General features: G+C 47.4%; 1 protein-coding gene across 8 annotated transcripts in view; it reads left to right on the top strand.

Moving 5' to 3' along the window:
- Positions 1-19,685, top strand: part of ARHGEF6 (Rac/Cdc42 guanine nucleotide exchange factor 6) — a 39,090-nt gene that overhangs the window by 8,900 nt on the left and 10,505 nt on the right. For 4 of the 8 annotated variants that reach the window (XM_048318989.1, XM_048318988.1, XM_048318990.1 and 1 more), the window contains 12 exons: positions 241-325; positions 4,968-5,095; positions 5,507-5,708; positions 8,272-8,342; positions 9,530-9,624; positions 10,275-10,370; positions 11,176-11,298; positions 12,601-12,739; positions 14,607-14,666; positions 16,796-16,942; positions 17,806-17,892; positions 18,879-18,957. In XM_048318989.1, coding sequence (XP_048174946.1) covers positions 241-325; positions 4,968-5,095; positions 5,507-5,708; positions 8,272-8,342; positions 9,530-9,624; positions 10,275-10,370; positions 11,176-11,298; positions 12,601-12,739; positions 14,607-14,666; positions 16,796-16,942; positions 17,806-17,892; positions 18,879-18,957 — 1,312 coding nt within the window. Of the gene's footprint in view, positions 1-240; positions 326-3,817; positions 3,887-4,967; positions 5,114-5,506; positions 5,709-8,271; positions 8,343-9,529; positions 9,625-10,274; positions 10,371-11,175; positions 11,299-12,600; positions 12,740-14,606; positions 14,667-16,795; positions 16,943-17,805; positions 17,893-18,878; positions 18,958-19,685 lie in introns of those variants that run through there. The other 4 variants (XM_048318992.1, XM_048318993.1, XM_048318995.1 and 1 more) reach the window with 3 other exon arrangements.

Raw genomic sequence — 19,685 nt, 5'->3', positions numbered from 1 at the left:
CCTGTTCCCAGCATTACACTCCAAATACTGCTGGGTCCCCCTGCCCTTCCCACGCCGCCTGCCAGCGGTGCCCCAGGAATTCTCTGTCTGCAAAGGAAATGGAGTTGTCAGCCCTGAATAAACACCCTGTCCCTGTAGAGACATAGGGGCTGCCTAATCCTCACCCTCCAGCATCGTGGGCGGCTCCAGCAGCCAGAGTGAGATGTTTTGGGCTCAACTGATTGAGTTCATCTTTCACAGGTGTTTGATCCACATGATTTGTACACTGGAGATCAGTTCTCCAAGGTCCTGAGCACGTTAACAGCTGTAAATAAAGCTACTGAAGGTAAGAAAAAAGAGGTCCTTTTGTTGTAATTTCAAACTATTTCTCATGTGTATGCAGGGCCAGTTTTTGTTTTTTTGCTAATTCCTGATTTATGGTGATTTCTGGAGGTTTGTCAAATTGTGCACCCAGCACTGATGGCTGACAGTGGATGATGGGATTGGTATTTCAGGCTTCTACCAACTCAGGGTTAAATTGTGACGTTTCAGAGTTGCTGTGTGAACTCTGCAGAGCTCAATTATCACTTTACACTGAGGGACCTCTGCTCAGTTTTGACAGTATTAAGGGACTTCAAAGTAGGTCAGCGTAAGGGATCCTCAATGTAAATGAGCATGCACCTCCCAAAATGCAAATACCAGATTTTAAAGAGTGTGTTTTAAAGCTGAAGAGAAAAACAGCTCCATCTGCATAATACCTTTCCTGAATGTCAAAACAAATGTTGTTGCTAGTTGCTCAGTCAATTGTATTGATGTTTTTCTCTCTCTCCTCTCCCTGGTTCCATGGAGTAGGCTCCTGGATCTGGGAATCAAGCTGATGGCTTGTCCTGCATCCCTGGGAGCAGGAGTAGGCTGCTGAAGCAAAACAAATCAGCTCATCCTGATTCCATCCCAGATATGTAGCTGTTCCCTACAGATTGCTTTAAAATGATATTTAGTAGCATAGGCTGTGAAAGGAGAAGTTCAACAGGGAGGACAGTGGCACAGTGGTGCTCTGGGGAGGGGTGAGAGGACCGGGGTCTCCTTTATGAGGGGATGAGGAGCAGGTCTGCCTGGTGCTGGGAAGACTTCACAGCCTCTTGTCATACAGGTGGTTTAGGACAGACTCCTGCACACCCACCAAAGTCCAGCACCAGAAGAGTTCCATTTCCCTGTTGCAGGTTACATTTGAGGTGATTTAAGGAGGAAATTTCAAAATGAAAACTCATTATTTTCCTCTCATGGGAAGTCTTTCCTTTTGGCTTACTGCATTTTGCCTATACATTATATAAACTGGTGTATGAATTATCATGGATATATTGTACATCAACATACATAATAATATGTCTAATAATAATATATATTGTATAATAATAATAATAGTATGTATTTTTACACACCCCCCTATGATTTGTGCACACATATATGTGTGTGTCTGTGTGTATAATGCTGCTCCGAAGAAATTCAGGTTCTGAGGATGCTGTTCTGCAGCTAGGACTCAGCTCTGCTGACAGCTCACTCCATAGAAGTTTGGGAATGGGAATTTGGCCTCAGCATGCCATCTTCCTGCCTCAGCACCTCCTCCCAGCCCCTCACCACTCAATTACCAACAGCACCCGCTGACCCTGTGTAGAAGCTCTTGCAGTTCAGTGTGATAGGGGATATGTATAAAATGTAGGTTAACTCAACTGGGAACAAATTCTGCAAATGCTGCTGTTGTGATTGATATTTACTTCATTATTCTGAAAGTGAAAAGAGAGAGAAACTTTCTTGCCTCTGTCCTTACCTGTTGTTGGACTGGAGGGGTGTGATGGGGTGTGTGCTGACAGGGTGACAAGGCTGCAATGCCGTTCTCACGTCAGTCCCCTTATTTACAGTCCCAACTCCATTCTTCCAGCCACCCCTGTTCCAGCTCAGCCCGGGACAGGGCTTTGCTGGGGAATAGTTCCTATCATACGTTACTGATGGGGCTATAGAGAAGTTGGGATCCTCTTGGTTTCATGGCAAACATCTGTTTGAACATAGGCTTTCTGTGTTTAAATGTTAAAAAGCACAATGCCTGCAATATAACTAGCTGCTCAGGCAGAGAGCACCCTTGGGAAGAGTACAGGGTAAAATAAATACGTGTCTAAATAATTTGCTTTTTGGTGGCTTGGCTAAATTCGTGAGGAGCAGGAGCCTGTGTCCTACAAACTGCCTTTGCAGATGTTCCAGTTTGTCTGTCTTGCCAGAGGCCATGGTCTGAATAGAGCATCAGGATAAGCCTGGTACTAGCTACTGCAGTTGCTGCTGTCGCCAAGGCTCTGACATGCTTGCACATCCCAACACCTGCAGCTCTGCTGCATCCCAACATCCTGGTTGGAGGCAGAGGGAAGTAGGTGTCAGCTAAGGAAACGCTGTGGGAACGCATTTCTGAGCATCTATTTGAAGTCCAAATCCTTGTGTCTTCATGGATCTTTTTGTGCAGATAACTGGAGGCATAATTTGTAGCAGATAAACTTTTAGTTCAGCAGCTGTCCATCAAAACGCAGCAGCACAGAGCTTGATGCTTTTATCTGCAAGAGAGGGCAGGGAAGGAAAACCAGCTGTGCTAGATCAGACAAGGCTCATCTGCCAAAAATAGTGTAGGAATGTGAGCAGAAAACCCAGCTATTTTAACCATAGTTTAAGCAACATATGGCAGCAGTGTTCCATGCTGGACCAGGCATAAAATAGGACACTGTCACGATGCAATATAAATGATACACTTCCCTGCCAAACTGTCAAAGGCAGTTTTGCATTTGTTTCTAGGTTGCTGCAGATATTTATAAAAGCTTTGGAAGATTGGGAGGGGCAGGGAGAATCATAAAATCGACAGTAATGGAGTCATTTCCGTGGGACTGTGGCTGATGACTTGAATAAGCGAAGTCTGGACTCAGGATTTATGCCCTCCCTTTCAGAAGGCATCAGGGGAAGAATATCTCACACTGGCAGCCAGCCACACCCCTGGCCTGTGAGTCACCAAGAGCAGCCAAAACCGCTCCTGCTCAAATATCAGGATGCTTCAGAGAGAAAAACCCACTCTGTTGGCAAAGTGGGTTTTACATGGAGAGGGATTTTGCAGTTGCTGCAGCCCAGGAATCTGGGAATTCACCCTGCGGTCGTAACAAGCAGGGCAACAGAGAAAACTGACTGACTGACAGCACGTAAGGTTTGCCATGGATGTTGTCCATTGCTGGAACACAGACTGGCTAGCCGGGTGTGTGGATATGGCATGGCTGGGCTTTGTAAGACAGCAGCACCTGGAAGTCGTAGTCACGGACCTGGTCCCCACTGTGCAAGGAGTAGGAGAGAGACAAAGCAAGTCTCTTCCACAAGAGCTCACAGTTTGTGTTGCTCCAGGTCCAATCTAAGGATGAGGTGTTTTCCTATTGAAACAAAAATCCTCTGAGGAGCATAAAAGCCCAGCTGAGTTCCTGTAACTCCCACCAAATTTCCCCTTCAGAATGAGTTTTCCATGCTGGCATTCAAAGTGGAGGAGAATGGAGGAAAAGCAGCCTTGCAGTTTGTCTTTTCCGATTTCTGCGCACATTTGGTGGCTGGATCACCCTCTCCTCTTGCAGTGTTTTCAAGGCAGAACTCCAAACGTGGTCCACGGACTTGCACACCCAGCACAAGGATTCCTGCAGACTGCTCTTCTCTGCTCTGCTTTTGAGGTCCACGGACATGTGAGGTTCCACTGCAGGTGGAAAACTGCAGCTCTGGAATGCAGAAGTGTCCTAAAATCTGAAGAGAAGCTACAAGACCAATCTTAAAAGTCCTTCACAGTTTACTGAAGTGATAATATGTGCTGTTGTGTCTTTTGAGCACCATGGAACACAGAATGGAGGTGATAAGAGTGGTGTCCCACATTGTGGTGTGGGGTACAGTAGCAGTGAAGTACTGGCAATTATTGGGTGGCTTGAGTCCCAAGTTTTTACCCCTCTGCAGCATCCAGCAGGATGCTGGGGCTGAGTGCTGCCAGGTCCTGCAGGATCTGGAACTGCTCATAGCAACAAGGCCACTGACTCAGTCTCTGCACAGTTAGGACCAGGAAACTTTTTACCCTCTGGCAACTTTTTCAGTGTTAATATAGAAACAAATCACTAATTATGAAAACAGGTGTGTCAGAGCAGCAGCATTGCCTCCAGCATCAGGTGGGGACAGAAACAGGCCTAAAGATTGGTTTGCAAAGCAAGGAGCTCTGAGTGTTTGAAGGAGGCAGCTCCAAGAGCTGCTGGGATGATCTGAGCCTTTCCATGGGCAGTTCATCTCCTGGCCATGACACTCCTGTCCTTCCTTGGCGTGGCTTGAATCCCTCTCTCACATGACTAATGGCAGCCGTCCATGAACAGCAATCAAAATAGTGCCTAGCCTCTTTCAGCTGGATAATGAACCCAGAGGGACTTCTCTAAATAGAGGAGCAATTGTGTGGACCAACTGTTCAGCATTCCTCCCCACTCAGCGGGATAGCCCACACTGCAGCTGCAGAGGTGACCTAAGAGCACTCACTGGAGAGCTAAACTTTGACACACCTTCAACAGTGCTTACTTGCATCCCAGAAACATTCCCAGTAGGGAATCACTGTACTGAGTACTATTCTGCTTTCCTACAGTTTTAAGGGGGATTTCAAAGAACTACTGCAATTGAATGTGTGGCTGCAGAGCTGGCGCAACCTAGGAGTGCCTCAGGATGCAATTTAACTTCTTCCATGATGGAAGGGTTATCCCAGCCCAGAAAACCGCCCTCACTGCTGACTGGGAGTACCCACACTGCAGATGTCATGCACTTGCTATCTTGCTCTGATAGATGCTCTTTGAACTGTTGTGCCCTGTTCCTGTTTTCTTTGCAGGCTTTACTCTTTGCTTTGCTGTGATGTGGAGGGATGGTGGACAGCTGGGTAAAACTCAGACGTTGTTTTGTTTCCCCAGATCAGCTGTCAAAAGGGCCATGTTCACATCTGTCCTCTCTTAACTCTGCGGCTGGAGACCCCCAGAGTGACTCCAACGGCACAGCTTCCCAGTCAGCAAGGGTGTTACGGAGGCAGTCCAAGCCTGTGGTACCCTTTATTTAACATGTAATCGTGGGTTTGATGGCCTTGGGGGTAGAGGAGTGTGATTGGTACCTCTGGTTCAGCATCAGAGGTTGTTCTCCCCTGATCTCCATCATGGGTTTGCTGCCTCACCTGGAGAGAGTCCCGCAGCTTCTCCAAACTGCAATGTTTCTCTGTGTGACATGAGGAGAGTGATTCTTATCTGCCACCCATTGCACTGGGAAACTAAATTAATGCTTGGGAGGGACCTTGTGGTCCTCTGAAGGGAGTGTTTACGTAACAGCAAGATATTATTGCTTGTTATACAGAGCAATACTTAAAAAACAGCTGTCACAACAGAGAAGAACAATGGCTTGTCCTAGTGGTTTCTGCTTTTTTTGACTATTTACTGATGTTTTTCCACATTTTTTTCCTTAGGAGATGACCGAGAATGGCAGTCATCAGCTGGTGGTAAAGGCCAGGTTCAATTTTAAGCAGACCAATGAGGATGAACTCTCTGTTAACAAAGGAGACATTATTTATGTCACCCGAGTTGAAGAAGGGGGCTGGTGGGAAGGGACCTTGAATGGAAAAACAGGCTGGTTCCCAAGTAACTACGTCAGAGAAGTCAAATCCACCGGTAAGCAAGTTGCTTTCAAGGGCTGATTGAATGACAGTGGTATAATGCAGTGAGGACCCTTGTGCCTTTGGGAAATTGCTGCTATTTATTAAGGACCGTTTGTGTACTTCAGGCAGCTGGGCTAATGGAAGGACGAATGGAAGGGCAAAGCCTAGTCTTTCAGATGAGTTGCTTGAGAGCTGCTTCACCCTCTTCCCAGCACATTGTGCCTTTCTGTTGCTCCCCCCAAGCCTCAGCAGCATGGAAGCAGTGATATTATCAGACAATGAGGACAGAGATGGATGTGGGTCCTGTTTGCCCTGGGGAGCCATCAGGTCATTCCAGCATCTGAGCACAGAACTAGTTTTTTGTTAGAGACCTTGGTCAGGCAATGTATTTGTGTTTGATCCTGGCTTTTCAGGCATCAGTGGAATGGATGCTCACCATCATGGTGTGGAATATGACAAAAACTGCATGGCCACAGGGCATGGTCCATAGTGATGGCTGATTTCACAGAGTACATTTTTCCCCAGATGATTTTGCTGCAATACTGAGAAAGGAAGAGGGAGGGGATGATCCATCTGATGTCATCTGCCTTTATTGAGCTTTGTCTTGAGTGTCCTTAACATTAACATTTTCTGTGATGTGGCTATACGCAGACGTAGGGTGATAATAATGTGAAGCCCCTGGCCAACTGCCCTGTGGCATTACACATCCATTCAAGCAGCTCACCCAGGCCTTTTTGTGAGATTAAACTGGTTTTTTGCAAAATGGAACTTAGCTCCTTAATGTACCTTGAGGACTTACCATAGACAGAGACCAGTTGTGTGCTTGGTGCTGATTCTATGGCTCAAGATCTGCTCTGGCCTCAAACTATGAGATACCAGCAGGGGTCTGCAAATTAGCTGCAAAATGTGCAGCCCCTGTTAGACATCCTTGCTTCCACACTTGCAAAAACAAAGCAAAGGAGGGAAGAAAAAAATTCATGATTTAATGCTCAGAATTAGGTCAGTTTTTATTTAATTCTAAATGAAAAAAATCATTGTTAGGATATCTCATCTCCCGCTGTTTCCCTCTGGGAAATGATGTCTGAGCTGGAGCAGGACATTGCAGCAGGGATTGAAGGCATGTCTGGCACAACTCAGGAATCACTAATCAACTCAGTGAGGGGAGAAGAGAGATGTTTTAAACAAAGGAGAATAAACTTGAGTCCTATAGGGAAAATCAGATGGGAGCTGCATGAAATGACAGTACCTCACTGAAGTGAAGGGCCAGTCTCCCATAGGTCCTGATGTAAGAGCCCATCAGATTTTTCTGTCTGCAGAGCTTTTCCCTCCAGATCCTCTCTTGGCACCATTTCACGTCAGGACAGTTCATTGCCCTGGTGTCTGCATGCTCAGGAGATGTGGCTGCATTACAAGTGAGCAATGAGGGACCATCAGTAAACCCTCCATGCCCCAGGAGCACTGCCGGGGCTGCAGCTGGCAGGGAGCTGCTTTTCCCATCTCCACAGTGTAAGACTTGTCACTCTGAATGGAGTTGTTTTTCAGCAGTGTCCTTGCCTCTGCTCTGTCCTAGGTGTGTCCTTTGGGTGGAAATATTCTGTGAGTCTGTGAAATAACGTGGAGGTGAGCTCCTCTGAGTCTTTAGATGAGGCACAGAGCTCCTGGCTGGAAGTGACAGGAAGCACTGCAATGGCAGTAATTAGAAAGTACATCAAGCTGCAGCTTCCAGATGCTAAATGTATCAATTTCAAGCTTCTCCCCTGCTATCAGTGGGAAAGTAATTGCCTTGTGTGAGCGACTGCAGGGAGACAGGAGAGCCTGGCTGCTCCACATGGCATGGAGCTGTTTAAGTATGTACAGAGTGGCCTGGGCTGTGGCAGCCTTGCACGGCCTTCCTGTCCCAGTCCAGAGGGGTGATGGTGTTGCTGGGAAAGCCGTGCTGCTGGCAGAGAAGGGGCTTCTCTAAGGAAGGAACAGTGGAGCAAGAACTTGTCCGTGTGTGTGTGTGTGTGTGTGTGTGCACATATGTACAGATGCTGGAGGCATCCACAGGGATTTAGCAAATGCAGAATGAGAATGGATTTCTAGGTTTTTGGGAGCTCTTCATTTAAATCTAATTTCATTCAGAGAAGGATTTGGCATCACAAGTGACTGCGGAGATCAGAGTTCAGCATATTGATTGGGGTTGGCTTCAATCACCTGGAAAAAAACACAGTATCTCTCATTTCTGACAGACACCCAGTTTTAAAACCAAATTTAGTGGGCCAGGTGAAGCCACACTGTAGTTCCAAACAGTGCCAGATACTGGGCTGCTGCCAGGGATTTTGGAGCAAACCTGGACATTGGTTGGCAGAGGCTGCACGAAGCTCCTGGTGTGACTCGCTTGGCTGCCATCAGTGTTGTGCATGCCACTGCTTTGATCCTAGTTTTTTGTGAAATGGGGAAACAAACCCTTCAGTTGAGGTTTTGTGGTCACAGGGGTGAAGTTACATTTGCTGGACATGATGTGGCAGTGTCTTTTCCTGGTGGAATAATGAGAGCTGTGCACTGTAATTTATTCATGGGTTTTTTTTGTGCAGATAAACCACTCTCTCCCAAAGCATTAAAAGGGCTAGAAAACACTCAGCTGACAAAGAATTATTACCCTGTGGTAAGTTTTAAAGTGCTGATCATACATTTTAATAAGTACCATGTTATTTATCTTCTGAACTGGCTCCTTCGCTTAAAAATCATTGAAGCAATTTGTAACAATTGGGGATGTGGCTCTGTGTTTAAATGCAGCTGTTTCCATTCCCTGGATTCAAGGCCATTGAGACAATAAACCACAAATGGAAGTAGCTGCAAGATGTCAAAAGTAGAGGCTTGAAGTAGACAGCTGAGATAGTTAAGGAGAGGTGACAACTTTCAGATCAATGCGGGGGGATAAGGCACAGTATTTCCTGTTGATAAAGAACGGGAGATAATGTCATGGTGTAGGCAAGCCACATCAGGGCTCTGGTCCCTGTCTTAGGTTTGGCTGGAGCTGTTATACCCCAAGGTGCCTGTCCTGTGCCTCTGCCAGCAGCTGCAGCCCTCGGAGGACAGGCAGCTGCTAGAGCTCATGGCCTGGCTTCGTAACTGGACTTGGCTTTGGAGCAGGTTCATAGCCTGCCAGGCCATGAACGGCTGCTGCAGAATGGGTGGGGAAACATCCCCTCCTCTACATATTGCTGCCGAAGCAAGGAGATCTGGCAAAGCAGGGGCAGTTACCTTCACTGCCTGTGCCCAGGAGCCCTGGAGTGAACCCTGTGGTGTAGGAGAGTGAAGATGCCTCGTGTGAGCATCCCTGGCTCTCAGTGCTGGAGCTGAATCCTGCTCATCAGTATGTCTAAATATATTTCAAGCAAAGCAAAGCAGAAACAGTTTGTCCAGGGAGCTGGAAACCACCTCCACTGTCTGAAAAACTGGAGTGCTGACTGGGAGCGTGCAGGAGGCACTGGGTTTGCCTGCTATGCGGCCAGAGACAAATCAGCTGCTGAGATGGATTAGCAGGACCAAACCCAGATCACCACATCCCTGAAGTGGTGAACGAGGTGTGCCTTGGCTTGATTTGCCACAGAAGCCATCCTTGGTGCAGCTTTTAACACCTGCTTTCCAGGCCTTCTCAAGTTCGCAAAGTAAAATCTCAGTATTTGACCACCAGGACTTTCCTGGGTGTTCTGGGTTCTGCATTAAGAAACGTGATTTGTGGACCTAAAATACGCTTCCATGCTTTTCCAGACTTGGAAGCTGATGTCATGTTCTTTTGACTAGTTTGCTAGTACATAAATCTTCTCAGTGCTCTGTCTCTCACCCTAGGTGTTGCAAAATATTCTGGAAACAGAACGAGATTATGCAAAGGAACTACAGTCACTTCTGGGAACTTACTTAAGACCCCTCCAGTCTTATGATAAGTAAGATATAAGGGCATCTGAGGTGGAGAGGACACTGTGGGAGCCTGGGGGTGTCATGGACAGAGGGCACATGTTTAGACATTGTCCAGTCAGGAGAGATGGGAGAGTGGCCTCCGTATTTCAGTCACTTCTCCCTTCCCAAAATCTTCATGTGGGAAAATTTCTTGTGTTCTCAGCCTTGTAGGCCTAAATGAGGGTGGTAGGAGAGTGACTCGCAGGATGACAGAAACAGGCACATTAGCTTTGGGAACATCCAATCTCACTAAAGGAACAAAGCAGCCCCTACCCGTAGGACCCTCCTCCCATAGGGAAATCCATAGCATGAATCCCTGAAGAAAAAACTGTCTCTGTGTCTGTGCACACACCTCTCTCCCCACCTCTGGCTGAAATCCCATCTGTCTGTGTCTATTAGACAGCTAAAGATCTGTGAAGATTAGTGTGATTAAGTGATTAAAATCCAATTAAGATAATCCTTGGCAGCAGACGTCTTCTCCAGGAGACTGCGGACTGTAGCTCACAGATCATGAATTTTGTGTATCTGGAGAAGGAGAAATTTTTGTGTCATTTTGGAAGGGCTGCTTACGAATAAAAATGGTATGCTCCTGAGGGCAACTTCTCTTTAATGCTGACTGGTGATGTGGCTCTTGTAGGCTCAGCGCGGGGGACATCGCAGCATTGCTGGGAAACATGGAAGAAATCTCTGCTTTTCAGCAAACACTGAACCAAGCCTTGGAAGAAGTTTCAAAGTAAGTTTGTGTCATATCACTGAGGTTGTTAAGCTTTTAAACTGTAGCTAAAAATAATAGAAAGACATGTTCATTAATGTTCCTCCTAGCTGCTGTCTTAGACTTGTTAAATATAGAAGAAAATAACAGGATTGAGGAAAGGTGCCAGGCAGTGCTTTGGCAGGAGGAAAGGTAGAAGGAACTCTTACATTTCTGCTGTTAAGGCATCTGCAGAATGAGTGTCACTAGACCTGACACAGAAGTGTGCCTAACCCAAAGATGCAGGCACATGCAGGGTGGGAGATCTGGCAGGCAAGAAGATGGGAATTGCCAGGGAGCAAAGAGCAAATTATTAGAGGTGATAATTTCCTGCAGGGAGGCTGACAGACACATTTAGCCTTAGCTAAGGGCTGAAAAGAGATGGGGAAAGACTGAATACTGGGAATATATTCAGGTTGTGGCTTCTCTTTCTTTATCCACCTTTTCATATTCAGGGGCAGCCCAGAGAGTGGGACCCTAGTTCTTTCAAGCACAGCCCCATCATCCCAGCTGTAGCTTTGCTAGTGAGACAGATCAGGCTGAGTCACAGGTTGTCTTAGGCTGTGATGCTCACTGTCTGCACCACAGAAACCCAGACCCACCTGAGGATCCCCCTCTTCTGCCTCCCCAGGTGGCAAGTGTGGGTATTTTGCTCAGTGCTGCAGTTATCAGGTGATGTGGGAACGTCCCTGTGCAGTGGGTAGTTCCTGGGCAGGTCTCTGAGAGTGCTGTAGCTTCAGGGTGCAGATCCAGAGGCTTAACCTGGCTGGTGTGTTGGTGTCTCTAGGCTCCCCGAGAACCAGCAGCGTGTGGGAGGCTGTTTCATGAACCTGATGCCCCAGTTCCGCTCCCTGTACCTGACGTACTGTGCTAACCACCCTTCAGCGGTGAATGTCCTCACACAGCACAGGTGAGTGATGGAGAAGGCGATTCAGACTCCTTTAAAGAGTTGACTTTTGTTATTAATACTTGGCCTGGCATGGCTGTTGACCTGTGTTTTGACAATAGGGCGAGGGGATTTCCTGCTGCTGGAAAAACTGCTGGGGCTTTGGGCTCTTCAGCAGAGCCTTTCAGCTTCAGCATGAAGACAACTCACTGCTCGTGTTCAGAGCTGATCTCACAGGTCCTTTTTGCACATAGATGACTCCCACCTTGGGTCAAACAGGGAGCCTCAGCTCTGGCAGTACCATCTCCTGTGATTGTTACTTGCCAAAGGACCCAGTTGCTGTTTCAGACCCACTGCTCAAGTGCTCACACACTGACAAATGGGAGGGTGTTCCCCTATGGCACCGTGGTGGGGGGCACATTGTTGCAGAAGGAGGATGGTCATCAAGTCACCCAGTTACCCAGTTTATTAATTGAGCTTCTATTCAACCAAATGGTTGATTTTCAGGGTCATTGGCAGATCACATTAATAACATCTTTCTTCAGTGTGACCCACATGAGTAAGCACTTAAACTTCTGTGATGTTCTGCTCAAGAGTGTGCCAAGCCAAGATGCTACCACTGTGTCATCCCTAATGCAGGTTAGCTGTCCTCCCTGCAATGATGGGAAAGCCAAGACCACATCCATAGTGTTTACGTCTTCCCATTCTGCAATGGGAAGTCGCAATGTATTTACTCACCTGCTGAAATCCAGCTTTAATTCAGTGTAACAACAAGCCTGGCTCCAGCAAATGACTCATTCATGTGATTCCTCAGTCTGACCCCTTTTCCTAAATCAACCAAAGTATCAGCTTTGGCAGGTGTGCTGACGCACACAAGCCATATTTTCTGGAGCAATGTGCATGCAAACAATGTATCACAGCTTCCAGCGGGGTCCCAGTGCATTGCTGCAGCCTCCTTCAGCACAGCACCAGCCTATGCAGCTCCCCCTGTCCCCATCCACCACTAGATACCTGGCCCTGTGCCACCTTGCTGTGCTGGGAGACCAGCTTCTGGCAGCAATGTGCCCCAGGGGCTGTGCATTCCAACACCTGTGGCCACACAGCATCCTCTCCTGCTTTCCGGGGGAGAAGGGTCTTGCTTGGTGGGAAGCTCCCAGCTCCCTGCCTGCTCCATGGGGTTGGTGGTGGTGGGGGTGCTCAGAGGGGAGTTTGTGCTGCGTTCAAAGAGGCCCAGCTCAGAGCAGAGCCCTGGCCATCTGGAGACTGTGGGGGCAGCAAAACATGGCCCTCAGCTCTGAGACCCCTCCTTGTTGTCTCTTTTTATAGTGATGAGCTGGAGAAGTTCATGGAGAGCCAGGGTGCGGCCAACCCAGGCATTCTCATCCTGACCACAAGCCTCAGCAAACCCTTCCTGAGGCTGGATAAATACGTGACACTGCTGCAGGAGCTGGAGCGGCACATGGAGGTAGGTGGGGTGTGGGGCTGCTGGGCAGGCTCTGCCCCTTGATTCTGCCAGAGCTGCTCCCTGAGCTTCAAGACATGCCTCTGCCTCTTGGTATTTGAGCACTATGAGGCTAAAAGTACTTACCACGTCTCCAAGGAGATGTCCTACGTCCCCCAGACATCATCCACCTTTCAGATTAAAAGTGAGAAACCGGTGGAAGAGTTTGAGGAATGTTAAGGAAATGCATTGACTGCTCTTCACCCCAGCCCTTCCTCAAAGATGGGCCATTTCCAGCACAAGTAAAAGCAGAGTCTAGAGTTGGGCTGCAGCTGCTATTTATTTGCACAGCCGGGAATAAATCTGTGGTTTTGTTATCATTTGATGAGATTCCTAAGCCTGGCCACTCACTCCTGTGGCTTGCCGGCACATCCCCACCCCTTGCCCCAGGGTTGTGCTCCTGGGTGGAGGCAGAGCTGCACAGACAGACATGGATCTGGCAGCCAGCACAGACACAGGGGTGGAGAGCAAGTCCCTGGGAGCAGGGAGTATAGCCAGGGGCACAAAGACTTCCTTGGCAAGAAGCAGGTCTGCCTCAGGACATTTCTTGCCCCAGGGACTGTAGAGATCTCTGCTACTCGCTGCTGGTGCACTCTAGCTGCAGGAAGGCAAAACTCAGGGGTGGTGCAAGGGGGTGAAGGAAACAGAAGTAACAGTCTGTTTTTAACCAAGTTTGCTTTTTCCCCTCATCCAGTTTTAATTACCAGTTAATTCAGCACGCTTATCCATGACGTACAATTGAGCCAAAGGATTAAAACCTCTATGCTTGAGCCAGGGATATTCCTGCATAGGAGAAAGCATGAGAGCCTGCAGGGTAGGAACACTCCAGACCTACCTGTACCCTCTCACCTGGCTGAGCTGAGCTACAGGGACTGAGCTGAGCCTGGCTGCAGCCACCATGCCCATGCAGGGATAATGCACTCTTTGCAGGATATGCATTGTGCTCTTTGCCTGCTCTTTGCAGGCTGTTCAGCAGTGGATTTGGGGACACATCACTTATTTCTCTTAGTTTCTAAGATGAGTGTGGGAATTTTGTTGCATGAATTAGTAGGGCTGAGGTTTAAGCTGTGATGCTGCAGGCTATATGCAGTGTGGATGTACACCGCAGCATTCCCTGCGCTGCTGCACAGCTACTGAGGGGGCAGGTGTGTTCAAGGCAGCCACTCGTCCCACATTCCACATGAGCAATCCCAGGCTGCAGGGACAGCTCCATCACAACCGAGACACCTTATGATTTCCTTGGCATGAGGACTTGGTGGTGAGGAGCAGGCCCCTAGATCCAGGAGAAAATTCTGGGAGAGTACTAGCATACAGCTGTGGTCAGAGATAAGGGGCAGCATTCTGCTTTTACCTGGCCCAAGAGCACTCTGCTCAGACATGCCTTCCCTTAAACCCAGAGGTGAAGCCCCCTTGATGCTCATGGATTTCTGCTCTTGATGGGGCAGTGCCTGGAATACCTGGCACATCAATGGAAGTTTCCTTCCTGAAGGTGCACCCTGTACCACTTCCTGTTTTCACTGATTTTTCTTTGCAAGTCAGATTTGTTCTAAGTCCAATCATGCCTACTCTTGCTCTGGCCACTTTACACTGATTAAATTGGTATCAGTGAATTGCATAGCTGCCTTTAGCCATGCCATGTTGAAGTGGATGGTGGGGAAGGTACCTGGGGGACTTTGAGCTCTTCCTGACTCCCATGCTGCCTGTATCCTCAGCCCTGGGTGTACTGGGACAGTGGGTGACGCTCAGGATGGGTGATACTCAGGGTGGGTTGATGCTCAAGGGTGGGTTCCGCTGGTGCTGGTGACTGAGGAATTTGCTCTCCCTTCACTAGGAGGCGCATGCAGATCATGAAGATGTTTTGAAAGCTGTCACATCCTTCAAGTCCCTTGTGGTAGGTGGCAGTTCTTAAAATAGAGCTCTCCATTTCTGGTCTGCATTTCATAAAGAATGAGTCAAGCCTGACATTTTTCTCCCCGTTAGGAAAAAAAGGTCTTCTGGAATGGAAAAGATGGGTTACAAAGAAACTTAATTTCACATTTCAACCCTAGAGCTGCTCCTCTGGCTGTGGCAAGAGCACCCTGGCTCTATGGTCCCCTCTGCTGCTGAAAGCCACATGTGGACCGTGGTGACAGCAGGGTCCCTTTCATCTCCTGTTGCGTCCATTCCCTAATCATCTGCCACCTGAAACTAGATTGCCCTTGCTCATTGAGGGAGTAGTTAGCACAGCTGTGACTGACTCCAGTGCTGGTGCCAATGGGAATTTCCCCTCTGAGCCCATGGAGTAACTCTTGATTTTGCTGAGGTTTGCTCCACGGGCATTGGGAGGCTTGGACCACATTCCAGTAATTTGTGGCTCCAGGTGCCATTGGTGGGGAACAGAGAGGAGGGATGACTCAGAGACAACAAACCTATTTCTGTGAACTCTGTCACCTGCACCCCTCAAAGTCCTGCTGCACTGAGATGAAATAGAGGGGGGAAAGCCATCTGAGTGCACTAAGGTTTTACCTGGAAAAGCTTTTTTTGGTTATTAAAAAAGCTGTAGTCTCTCTTGCTTTGTAGCCACATATATATATATATATATATATATATATATCCACTCCAGATCTATAACCACTCCAGCTATGGCCCAGCTTCCTCCCCTTAGCACAACAGATGTCACACGTTTGTGACAGATGCAAGTGTTTAGCAGTGAAGATAAAAGATGGGGAGGAGAAAGTTCATAGAAAACAGGAAAGAGTGATCATGTTACATTTACTAGAAACTCAGCACCCTTTCCATTTATTCTGGAAGCTAATAGGGGAATAACTCATTTAAATTACAAGGTGTCATTAATCTTTAGGAAATCTCGTAAGAGCTGGATGGTTTTACTTGAAATGTGTACTAGGGTGATGAGTAATTTAATGTCATTATGACACAGCTAAAGAGGTTCAATGTGGATTTGAGGTCAGACAGGCAGAGGTGCCCCTTGTGATGGGCACGTGGTCCTGTTATAGGACCAGGAAGGCTCCCAAGCAAAGGCAGGGAGGAACCAAAGAGCCTGGCGATTCACAGCGGTGCCTCTGCAGAGACTGATGAACTCCTGTGGATTTTATTTGGATTTTTATCCTGGGAACATTGGATTCAGCTACACTTGGGGAACCATCAAAACATACAACAGTTGTAGAACTAGAGTAAGCACCCACAGTTTGGTTCAAATGTGTGTGGTTTCAAACTAGACCCAATGCAGCCTCTCTCTTTGAAGAGCTGGATAGTCAAAGAGTTGGAAAGGAAGAAAATCTCAGTCAGAAAAAGAGTTTGGAAAAAACCAAGCAGTTGGTGAAAACAGCTCTGGTTTGGCTTTGCAGCAATTTTCCCTGTTGGCAGAGGGGTCAGTTAAAGAAAGTTTTGCTTGGATTTGCAGGACCGTCTTTGTCCAGTCAGCACTGTCCTCTCTTGCTGAGAGCTGCTGAGAGACTGGTCACTCCCTAGAGCTTCTCCAGTCCCCAGCTGCCCAGCAGTGGTGCAGTCTTTTCAGTTACAGTGCTTTGAGAAGATTCTTTTTTGTACTACTCTACAGCACTGCCCAGTCCTGCTTTTGGGTTCGCAGATTTTGGTTAGAAAATATCTGCCCATCTGACTTGTGGGGACTTTGCAGTGCTACAAGTACAACTCTGCTGTTTGGACAAAATGGGCAAAATCCCTCTAAGCAGTAGCAAAATTAGAGACATTTAACTGTGCAGCTGTCTTGGTTTGGAAATTGTGAACCTAAACTCTCAGAGGTAGAGCTAGTTTGGAAAGAAAAGTTTGCTCAGTGCAGTTTGCAATTTCTTTGACATTTGAATGTAATCATTACTTCATAAATCACTAGGGTGTGATTTTTTAAGAAACTTTGTGTAATGGAGCCAAAGCAAGCTTTCCTGATCCTTGGCACAACCATCCCTGAGCCCACAGGGCTGTGTGAGTGTTGCTGGTGGAACTGCAACTGCAACTGTTGGGTTGGCTCCTGCCCTTCAGCTAACAAAGCTCTGCTGTGATTCCTAGTCGCAATGCCAGGAGCTGAGGAAGAGGAAACAACTCGAGCTGCAAATCCTTTCTGAATCCATCCAGCGCTGGGAAGGAGAGGACATAAAAATGATGGGAAACGTCATCTACATGTCCCAGGTTATGGTGCAGTCTGGGGGAAGTGAGGTGAGTGTAATGTTCCTTCTGCTGGCTAAAGAACTGATGTCTGAATACTCACTTGCTCCTGGGATAAGTGATGCGAGGCGGCAGCTCCTCTCCTTCCAGGCCACAAACTGGTGACAAATAATGCTGATAAATAATTTTACTTCAGGAAGAGTTGTGCAATGGGGCTGTGCACGTCTTTGAAGCGAGTCAGGCACCCCGTAGGTTTAGCTTCAGGCCTTTGGTGACACACTTTTCAAGCAAAAGAAGTATCTCAGTGTCATATAGCACATTAATTTCCCTCTTTCTCCCCTGTGACTTACTCTGAGAAATGGGAGTGACTAGAAAGTGTCCTATGCCCAGCACAGGGGCTGCTTTGATGCTGCACCCCAGAGCTGACTGTGCTTTGGAACTAACTGGAGTGATTCTTGTCCTACTGGTCCTAATGCATCGCACCGGTGCCTGCCACAGACCTTCCTCAGTGGTGCTAAAGGCATGTGTGCTGCATGCTCGATGTGGGAAAGTTCCTGTTAGCACTGAATTGCTTGCTGTAGCAACTTTTCCCTGGGAAGGGAAGCCCTGTAAAACAAATCTGTGCAGCATCTAGTCCCAAAAGTCTTTCTTGTTTGGGATGTGAGATGCTGGGGGACATAAGGCCCTCTGAGGCACTCTACAATGATTGGAAGAGGATTAGCAGGATGCAGACAAAAATCTATGCAGGGAAAACTGGTACATAAATGAGATGCTGTAAAGAAAAAAAAGCCAGAATAGTTGGTTTGGGGTTGATCTCACAGGCTGTGATTCCAGCTGCAGCAGGTTCAGTTTGCTAGAGGCAGGTGCTTGTGATGCACTGCCAACTGGACTAACCTAAATTCTTATCCCCCCAGGAGAAAGAGGAGCGGTATTTCTTGTTATTTTCCAATGTTTTGCTGATGCTGTCTGCAAGCCCACGGATGAGTGGGTTCATCTATCAGGTAGACATGCTTAGTTTGAAGTTGCAAGGCGTTCGGTGTGGAAAAGGAAATCAGATAGTTCTTATCAAATTCAAGTCCTCTGTGTCCTTCGAACTCTCTGTTGTGATGCAAACACCCCAGGCTGGGAGCCAGGACTTGGCTTTAGGATAGTCAATGCCTTTGTCCTGATAAATGATTAAGCAGCATTTGGTAAGTGAATGCTGTGAAATTAGAAAAAAAAAGGGAAAAACCTCAAAACCTTTTGTTCTACCTGCTGTTCTTGAGAGTGGGGTGTGTGTGTGTGTAAGGTGTCCTGACCCAGCTGTAGGGTTTTGACCAGCCAGCTGGCTCTCAGTTTTGTGCCATCTCTGGAAAACACTTATAAAGCCCACTGCAAAGAGCACAAAAATTCCACTCCATGAGGTACTACGTATAACTCTGTATTTCTTGTGTTTTACCATTTTCCATACCATCCAATGGCTGGAATCAGGCTTTTGAGAGCTTGGCTTTTCTCCAGCTGTCTGAAACCATCAATACTGCCAAGAAAAGGATGCTCTTGTTTTGATGTGTCATTTATCATAGCAAGGGAAATGAGAAAGATATGGGAAATATTTGGCTGGGTTTTCTGACTTGACCCACCAATGGGAGTAAGGTGAGCAGGCAGTTCAGCATGCAAATCAGAGGGACGGGGAAGGCTTTCAGAAAAAAACAGGGGAAATTGATCCTTCTGACTTGACTGTGAAAAAGGTTTGCACTGAATGAAGGGAAAGGGTGGCAGATGAGCCAGGGATGACTCAGTTGTCATGGGAGCCTCATCTCTGGGGTTTGACCTAGTTGTGCAGGGAAATCTAGATCCATACATTAAAGGAGACTCTTCCTGCAGTCTGAAGCCTTCACAAATTAATTTTAAATGGCGATTCCCAAAGAGAAAGGAATCAGCAGAAACAAGCAGAACAACACCTGCTGGGAAGCAGACACAGATGCTGACTGCTCTTCAATTCTCCCAGGGAAAGCTGCCTTTGACAGGAATGACGCTGACAAAGCTGGAAGATGCTGAAGGGAATGAGCACATGTTTGAAATCACAGGTCAGTGGGGCCTTCTGCCTGGGGCTGTCCTCCCAGTCCAAACAACTGTTGCCACTGGAAGTACTGGTCCTCCTTTCCCTAATTCCCCACCATGATCTTCCTCCTGCTCTTTTACCATGTGTTGTCTGAGTTTCTGAGCACCTCTGTCCTGGTTGAGTCAATCTCCTCCCAGTGCCCTGGAGCTCTGCCTCTGGCTGCCTTTGGAGACTGTAGTGTTTCATATGGGACAAATCTCCCGCCCCAGTAGCACTGCTCTGCACTGGTGTGCCCTGTCTGCATCCGGTGGCCATCCCTTGTAGCTCTGAGTACCTAATTTATTGACAGATTAATGGTTCTGGTAATCAGGGAGCTTTCCTAGTGTTCCTCCCATTTTCCCCTTCAATTTATCTCATTACTTGTAGGTATATATGGTAATTTCATGCTCAGTGCCTGGGCTGCAGTACAGCTGTTTGTGCTGGTGGTATTTGGTGTCAGGATCCTGTTAATCATGGAAATGTTGTGTTTAATGACCTTTAACATTAAATAATCCTCACACATTCATCTCACCAGTTCCCTTAGCATTTCTTGCAGCTCCCACATTTTCAGTGGTTGGCCTGAGCAGGATGGGCAGTCACATCATCATCGTAGATGAGATGCTTAGGGACATGGTTTAGTGGTGCACCTTGCTGGGTTAATGGTTGGACTTGATGATCTTAGATGTCTTTTCCAACCTTAATGATTCCATGATT

The sequence above is a fragment of the Corvus hawaiiensis genome, chromosome 14 (assembly GCF_020740725.1).
Source record: "Corvus hawaiiensis isolate bCorHaw1 chromosome 14, bCorHaw1.pri.cur, whole genome shotgun sequence".
Lineage (NCBI taxonomy): Eukaryota > Metazoa > Chordata > Aves > Passeriformes > Corvidae > Corvus > Corvus hawaiiensis.
The sequence above is the reverse complement of the archived record's forward strand: the minus strand, read 5'-3'. Positions and strand labels throughout refer to the sequence as shown.